The sequence below is a fragment of the Embiotoca jacksoni genome, unplaced genomic scaffold (assembly GCF_022577435.1).
Source record: "Embiotoca jacksoni isolate LCO1_2020_lvr unplaced genomic scaffold, fEmbJac1.0.p SCAF_9, whole genome shotgun sequence".
NCBI classification, from domain to species: Eukaryota; Metazoa; Chordata; class Actinopteri; family Embiotocidae; genus Embiotoca; species Embiotoca jacksoni.
Window position 1 is genome coordinate 4925831 of NW_027185447.1, and position 9170 is coordinate 4935000.

Genomic DNA, 9170 nt, shown 5'->3' on the forward strand with positions numbered 1-9170 from the left:
AGTCCCCACCCTTAGATTAAGAAATTCCTGGCGTCGGGTATATTGCAGCCAGGTGTTTAGTGCTCTTGAGTTTGGCATAATCATTAGGTTGGTCTCAGACAATTAAACAATGAATCGATTAAGCTCAATTAATGACTAATGTCTAACGTCTCAGGCACTGTTGTGTTCCTGCCCGAAACGAAGGTACGGAGACGGCAGCAGGTGGCTGAGTGTGGCACGGCGATGGAGCCACCGCTTAGCCAAGTTACAACCATGTGCGTGTGTCTGCATTTTCATGAGAGTGTGTCAGAACCTGAGTCTAATCACCAGGATTGTGCCACTTGTGTTTGCCATGACAGTGATAGTAATTGCCGCAGCATTTGGCTCCAGTGCTAATAGAAGTGTGATGAGCAGCCGGGCAGCCACCGGGACTGATCGCCTCTTCAGAGATGGACTTCAGACGGTCTTTAATGCGACTCAGCAGTGTGTTTAAAAAAGAACAGATAATTGCAGTTTTGATGTTATTTTTCTTATTTGCGATGAAAGTTCATCTGTGAGGAAGAGGAGGAGGATGGCAAAGACAGAGGAATATAATGCAGAAGAGCCTTTATCATAGGCGGCGCTATGAATATGTCTGCATAAAATGTTGTTTTTTTGACAGTATACTTCTGGCACACATGATACCTCAAATTTCTTTTTTTGATAACAATTTATGGTAATTTAAGATCCTTTTGTTACTTAATTTACATACTGTGTTTGCTGCTGGGCAACAGATGATGTTCGCCTACTACAGTCAAGCCCTTGGTGGGTGTTGTGGGACAGTCAGACAGTCAACATTATTTTCATGGCAAAGTTAGTAGCATTCAGTCGGATAAAGATGCGAACACCAACGGCTGCAAAGATGTTTGTAGTGTTTTGAGTTAAAAGCTCAAAGTCAGACTGGCCATCAGGAACACCGGTGGGCTGGGACTTTGATTGTGCCCCGCCGATACAATGTAGCTTTCCCATACCTGATGGCCGAGCGCCGCTTATGGACTTTATTCAATCTAAAATAACAAAGCTGAGTTCAAAAGATTGTACAATCTTAAAATGAATCATCCATAGCGTAAAAACGATATATGGCAGCCCACCATACTGTTAGCTTTAAAGGATCCGTCCCGTTGTCATTCCCATGGCATGGTGACTAACCGGGTTGAAGAAGGAGGTCATGTGATGATCAAGAAAGTTGATGAGGGGGGGATGGTTTGATGGAGCGAACACAGGACTTTCAACCAAAAGATGACTGTTCGAGTCCACGAGAAACCAAAATCATCTTGGATTTCTTTTAAGAAGTAACGTAGGGTATTTAACTTACGCAATGTACGTAAAGTTACTTACTAGATGTATGTAACTGGTGTAGATGTATTTTACAAACAAATACTTTTTGTAACCAAGTAGTTTTGGTGCCTAAACCTGAGGCATCTTGTACATATATCTAAGATGTCAGCGGGCTTTGACAAAACAAATTTGACACCTTGGCATGAGAACAAGTCATCATTCCATACGGCCCAATCGAATTTCCTTTGTGACTGTTAGCTCTTTGGGACGGGATGATGGGCTCAGAGGAAAATTACCTGAAAAGAACCAGTCGATTTTTTTTTTGTGTGTTATTACTAATCACATCTGGCCTGAAATTCCCCAGAAAAATCAGTTGGATGTGGCTGGACAGAGGGACGTCTTCGCAGTTTTGCTCAGCCTGCTGCCACCGTTACCCTCCAGGAGAAATGGAGTGAAAATGATTAGATGTAATGGAGGAGGATTCCTGTGGTTTTGCATCTTTTAGCTCATCATTTACACCTCAAGTATATAAACCACGTCACTGCCAACAAATATCCTAAAGCACAGGTGTCAATTGTTTCTATTAATTTCAGATTGTGTCATGGATCATCCAGCGCATCCATCCAGCAGTTATTAAGTATGTCAGTCCGACCGTCAGACAGACAGACAGACATCACCACCAATGCCATGCTGCTAGGATTACACACAAAAAAAGACATGTCATTTAATGTTCAGAGTGACCCCTCAAGGACATTTGAAATCTCTGCAGGTTGATTTTTACGCCATACAGAGCGTTTTAGTTTAATATTTTACTTGAATTTAAAATGTGTCATGTGTCAGTGGGATTAATTTCATGAGTCTCTGGACCTCAACAACCTGATAAAACTGTATTTAATCATATCATTTATGTGGTATTTTTACCTGAGAATGACACAGCTCAAGTCCAGGAAATATTTTCAGCGCTCGGGGGTTTTATGTACGTCATTTTCATGCAGTTCCAAACACTCAATCAGTCCTAAACCCACAGGTTAACTCAGAAATGTCACACAATTTGTTATTACTGCAGTATTATCAATCAGAAAGTAGACGGGTGCAAGGTGTTTATAGACATTTTTTTACAATCAATCCCAACTTTCTTTTTTACAGCTGCTCTTTTCAAGGCCGTCTAAACTGCGACGAGATGCCCCGGCACCTCATTCTCCGCTGTTGAGACGGCGACAAGAGGATCAGCGGCTCAGCTGACACACAAAAGGTTAAAAAAAAAATCTGATTTTCTGCTCTCTTGTAAATGTAACCAGTGACTCATACCAGACTGCCTTCAAAGCCGGCTCCCACTTCCAAACAGTTTCTGGGCAAATGACCAATGCTATCAAAGAAAAAAGCTTTGATTCCCATGGCATGTTTATTGATCATAACACTGCCTTTTGATATGTGCTGCTAGAAGGGGAGCTCTCCCCTGAATGTCAATGAAGTCCCACTGACAGGCAGATAGAGTGGGAATATCATCAAGGGCCTATTCATATTTCATGTTTTTCTATTGCAGCTTATTCTCTTCTGTTGTGTTCAATTCTGCTTCGCGCTATTCATTTTCTGCTGTTTTTTTTCTTTCACTCACCAATTTCAATCTTTTATCACTTCTCCTCCTCTCTTTGCTCACCCATCTTACCCCACTAATGTTCTGTATATAATAATAGAGCGCGCCACGGCCATGTAGAGGCAGCCAGAGTTTGTAGGAAACATAAAAACCTAATTCTCCCTTTCTTTTTTCAAAGGCTCAAACGCCTAAAGCAATGATCAAACCAATGATCAAAAGACACATCCTTTCTCTTTTTCTTCCTCTGTCTGTTTTTTTCTTTGGAATTATTTTGGTCTTCCACTAATGATCATTTGTGACAGTAGATTTGAACGTAAGAAAACACACAGCCACACTGTCTACACAGTTTCTTCTCAGTTCATAGCCCCTTCTTGTAAGATTAAGGCATTAAGAGAAAGCATTTAAAATAACCTTGTCTTATTTTGCTTCTTCAAAATAAATCGTTCTAATGATGTGAACGGACCCTCCTGTCCTTCTCTGAGGAGTAAAATCTATATATCAAACATACAGTACATTGTTTTCCAACTACGACATGACACGTATTTTTTTTTAGCAGAGCGTAAGAAATTAAAATTCTTGCCATTTCTAGATTGACTGCTACGTGTTTGATCACAGCTGTAAGATCTCTGTTATGCATCATTGCTGCCTGATGCATCATCTTCACATCCATATTCACAGTACAACACAGCCCTCTGAACATTATTGCCTTTTTACTACAGTTGCCTGCGCAAATGAGCCAACTCATAAATCGTGCTCGGAGACATATACGTTTATAAAGTCGAACAGAAAAAAGGAGAAAATGAGAAGAATAACTAACCATGTTTTATACTTTACATATTTATTACCTCTGACTGCACAGCTTTAAGTGTAAATCTATAACATATTTTTTTTTTCTACTGACAACAATGTTGGTTTGTTTGTGGGTGCTGTTTAGAGGATATTGCAGGTGGTTTTGCATTTTACTTTCCAGTGATCCAAACTGTGTCACCTGTGTGACGTCAGTCAGTTGAGAGTAGAAGATCGAGTCGGAGCCTGTTGCGTTAGCCCCGCTTACTCTCTCCGGAGGAGCAACCACTGCTTAGTGATGGAAAACATGTCAGTGTGTGATTTAATTGCGGTAATGTCGCCACAGGCACTCAGCTCATTCAGTTCGCAATACTAGAACTGTAAAGGCTTTCATGAACAGGCCACAGGCTTAATCAGCATTGTATTGCCTCATTCGGTGATAGATCATGCCCTAACGGACATTTATTTAAATCTGGAGAGCGGAACTTTTGTCTCCCCCTTCTGTCAGTGAGAGCTTTTACAAAAGCGCTGTTGACACATGCCTACATCGTTGGCTCCTCTGTAGCCCACTCCTTTGTTACTGTTGCAGCTGTAAAATGGTGGATAAATTGTTTTGAACGTCACAACCCTTGTGAAATCATTAGTTTGACTATCAGAATTTTTTTTTCAACTATATTCGCTAATATTTGGAAAATCCAGAAGGGACGCACGATTAAATTATTTTATTCCTATTCCAGTTAGCATAAGGCTAACGTGGAAGTTAGCCAGCTTAGCTGGTGTAAGTCTCTACTGTTTGAACCCATCCAGTCAGTATCTCACCAGACACCAGATTTAAAAAAAATCTGTATACAGTGAAATGCAGATAGATTTATCTGAGAGTAATAAGCTTTATAATCACTGTGAAATTGTTTAGCAAGGGCTTGAAAGTAATGAATGTTAAATTTTAAATGAAAATCTCCAAGATTATTATTCCTTTAATGTCTCAACAACTTGTGTAGAGACGTTAAATTTGCAACAAACATTCATATTCTGAAGCATTAAAGTAATCTCGCAACTTCGTGACTACTTTGGCCTCTACTTTGATTTACGACCAAATACCCTCATAACTAAGGACATCTCCGTCGACCTCAGTTGGACTTTGTGTTAGCGTGTGTGCTGGTAGACATCAGCATCAACTTGTTTGCATTTTCACTGTGTGAATATTGATGGTAGCATTTCATTTTGCTCAAAGCCCATTTCTACCTACATAAAGCCTCTTAGATCCACAAAGACTTTGTATTCTTTTCGTGTGTCAAGTAGTTTTAAGCAGCAATTTTTGTCATCCTTGTTTACTGCATTCTCCAAAGATCACCTGTCATCTTCTTCCTTGGATTTTATTGCTTTCTGTGTTCATCCATTTTTGCTGTTGCTGCTTATGCTGGCTTCCCAGTTCTTCTGTTTATTCCACACAAGTTGCACCACCATGCTGTCCACCACAAAGTGTTATGCACACACACACACACACACACACACACACACACACACACACACACACACACACACACACACACACACCTGACAGCAGGGGTTCAAACATGAAAGCTTGAATTAGTGTTACTGTGAACAGTCGGTAACAAAATGGCAACTGGTATCACTCCAAACTGCCTGTTTGATATCACAAATACTCATGATTGACTGTTAGAGTGACTGAAATCTTATCTCTGCCATGTTTCTCCTATTTGCACTTGATCTATGGAGGGCGACCAAGCTATTTGTTGTGATGAATCCAGGTAAAGGGCACTCCAACATGTCCATTACTGTTCTGAAGAGACATTTAAGATGTGAGAGAAATGGAATCTGTCAGAAGCCTTTCACTGATATAGAATTACACAATGCTCCATGCTGTATGCATAAAGAGCCTTCAGAGCATCCACAAAGTTTAAAGTAATATTTGTTACAGTTTGTTCACCAATTCAGAGCTGAATATATCTGATGTGACATTTTTCATTTAGGATACCGTTGGTATTTATTTGGGTCCTCAAGACGCACAGATCTGTTTGAGTGTTTGAGGTATAAAATAAAAACTGGACACTGATGACATTTGACATTTTGGAGCAGGGCAACTCTTGTCAACATGAGGAATCAGATTTTTTTCTTCATAACTGATTTTTATCCTTTGTTTTGAGATTTACTTTCCTGCATTTTTCTGCTATTTTAAAAGCTATTAAGATCTGAAAATAAACACATTCTCAGCAAAAAAAAAACCAACAAAAAAAAAACGTCATTGTTTGCGGTATAATCACAATCAAGTTAAATAACTGAAAATATTGGTGTCAGTTTGGCCTTCAAAATCCAGATTAGTTGACCTTTGACCTTCATTTCTCTTACAGAAAAAACACAGTGTCCCATTTTTTCGCATGGGATGCATGTCAACATGAGTTTTCACATGTAAAATTCATGTGTTTTTACCCCATGTGGTAACCCTCCATGGTCTACCACATGGTTTATCATGTTAGGATCCCTATTTAAGCACACAGCATCCATGAATACTGACTCTCATCAGCCCAATGTGGTCATCACGTAGCCCCAAATTGGTCTCCTTAAGGTTGATGTCCATTTTTAGACACAGTCTGATCCAAGCTAATGTTTTATTTGTAAAAACATTCTCCCCTGAGATGTTACTTTTGACTCCAACTCAACAACATGATCAGCAGTGATTTCATCCTCTAGGTTGTTTTTTTTGTAACGAATGTAACATGTAACTGTTTCTCCTGTTTAAAACGATCTTATACTTTGCATGTTGCATAGCTGCGTCAATTTCCTCACAGATCACTTGGGACGCTCTCAGTCTTGTCTGGTTCGGTGACTAAAGCTGCCACTGCAGTGTCCGTTTTTGTAACATCTTATTGGCTTTCATTAAAGCAACAACACTTGAATGTAATGAGGTTTCTTAAAGCTCCATCTCGGTCATTTCTTGGGCCTTGAGGGCACAGGTGGCCAAGCATTTTCCATCAAGAGTCTCCAGTTTGCAGGTTTTCATCCAGCTCATATCCTCTGATTTTACTGCAACTTGAAGGAGTGCTGGAGACTTTGGAGAATGAAACTCTGCAAGCTGTTGTCTCTCTGAGACGCAAGCTGATCCATCCCATAGTTTACAGTCTGTGAGCCATGTCTTGTTGTTGAGGTTCAGTATATTTTCCTTTTGTACTAAGCCTATTTTAAAACTGCCACAATCAATATTGCTTTAATAAAAGTGCCTTGTGGTGTTTTCTTGTAAAGAGACCAAAAGTTATGTTTTATAGTCTCCGAACGCAACATTTGTATTTTTGAGCTCTAACAAACGTTGAATGCATTTCCCTCTTCAAAAAAAACATTTTCAAAGCTGACATTTACTAAAAGGCAACAGTCCTCTTTTTTTCCAGCCTTTGTTGGACCATCGCTGCATATCATTGTTTGTTACTGCATCCTGGAGGCCGCAGGTTATGGTGACATGCAGCATGGTGTTCATACTGGAGCTATGAGAAGTCATACGCTCCACAGGTTCCTCTTAACAGTCACTCAGCTGCTTGTATGAGAGGGGTCGCACATACTGATTAATCTGCAGAGTGACCCCTGACTCTGTCGTCCCCTTCAGCTCTATGAAGCTTTTTAGTGCCTTTCAGCTCACTGTTTTGTTTTTCCATTCTACAAACTTACTGTTTTGGCTCACTTCACTCTAGATGCAGCAGGCAGCTGTTGTCAGTGAGAAATCTCTAACTACAGACACAAATTGTCCAGAATTAAAATAGCAGACAGACAAAGTTAGCAACATGCTTGTGAACATACACTCAGTTAACAGTTCATTAGGTCGAAGTGTCTAAAACTAATGTATTAATTCAGCAGTCTTGCATTACATCCTTTCTTCATGAAGGTTTTAGGATTCAGTTTTTGTTGAAACTCTTTCAGAGATGCTAATCTCTCAAAGTTAAGTTTGTGCTGCTGCTGAACTGCATTGCATTATACCACAGAGGTGTTTCTATTATTTAGCCTAGCCTCACTAATATAAATGAGGAGGATAAAGTATTTAAATTCACAGCGGGGCCAGAAACACTACAGATATATGATAATGTTGCTCGTTATGAGCCGAATGTGAACTAAATAAATTGTCTATTAAATGTCACTATTGTGTTCACAGCTTATTTCCACTGCTGTTGAGTGGCCGCAAAAATCTACTATTGCCATATTAATAAATGATAAATATGACATTATACTGTTGGCTGTCAGTCAGCTGGGATGAGAAAGGATCAAAGTCATCTCTAAGCTACTTAAGAAATGATTGAAATTCATTACTCGTCACTCGACATCTTTTCATCTCTGGCATTCAACCGAAACACTGTGAATATTAGATTACAACGTGCCTGGGTGATGTTGAGCCAAACAAGATGTTATAAACCGATTCGCCTGCGATCAGCTAAACTTTGTGTTTTTTTTACTGGCCAAATCCCCCCCCCAAGCCCCACCCCCTGCCTTTCAACCTGATAGCAGAAGCATTTTAAAACAAACGACACAACTTTTCAAGTATTACTTCAGCCCTCGTGTGCTGTGTCACCTCTCACTTTTCTTTATTGGACGATCCATCATTCTCTCCACATTCAGACTCTTTAATTCTAGTTTATTGAACTTTATTAAAGCAGGCAGTTCAGCACAAACCCATTTGACTTTAATGGCCTCAAGAGAAGCAAATGATCCTTAACAGTGATCTTATTTTTAATTTTATAATCAGGAAGGAGGAGGACAGGCAGGGTGGAGACTTCTACATTTTTTTCTTTTGCCTCTCCCCCACAAATACTCGCTCCTGCTCTTTCTCACCTCTCTATCCTTTCCTCCTCACCAGCTCCCCTTTTCTCTTCTATCTGGGCCTTACCTTTCACTCTCTCTTTTCTTTCTCTTCATCCTCTTCCCCTTTCATGCCCTCTGTCAGCTCCTTTGCTTTCTCACACCTCTCCCTTTTCACCCTATTTTCCTCCTTCCTTCCCTCCTCCTTCTCCCTCTTTCTACTTCTCTTTTAGGTAGGTAGGTAGGTAGGTATTTACTTTATTAATCCCCAAGGGGAATTTTTTTTGCTACAGCAGCATACAGAAGCAATAAGATAATAATAGAAATAATAGAATAAAATAATAGAATAGAATAGAATAGAATAGAATAGAATAGAATAGAATAGAATAGAATAGAATAGAATAGAATAGAATAGAATAATTTACATCCTTCCTCATCTTCCCTCATTTTCTTCCCCTCATCTGTCCTCACCTCTACACCCCACCTCCCCTTCTTGCTCATTTTCTCATCCATCCCATCTTCCACTCCCCCCCTAAGGCTCCCACCTTCACCTCCTCCTCCTCCTCCTCCTCCATCCCTCCTCCTCTTGTGCCCGGCATGACGTGGGACCAGATCAAGGAGCTGTGTTGCCGGGAGTAACGGGGATTGAGAGCGACGCGTTGGAATGCAACTCCAGCCGAGCCCCTGAGAACAGGAGGAG

The 9170-nt window shown here is 40.2% G+C and overlaps 1 protein-coding gene across 1 annotated transcript in view; it reads right to left on the reverse strand.

The window, feature by feature from the left end:
• The window catches only part of LOC138192812 (hyaluronidase-2), a 69365-nt gene that overhangs the window by 58870 nt on the left and 1325 nt on the right, over positions 1 to 9170 (reverse strand). Inside the window, 1 exon segment of the mRNA XM_069140489.1 lies at positions 9016 to 9091. Coding sequence (XP_068996590.1) covers positions 9016 to 9091 — 76 coding nt within the window.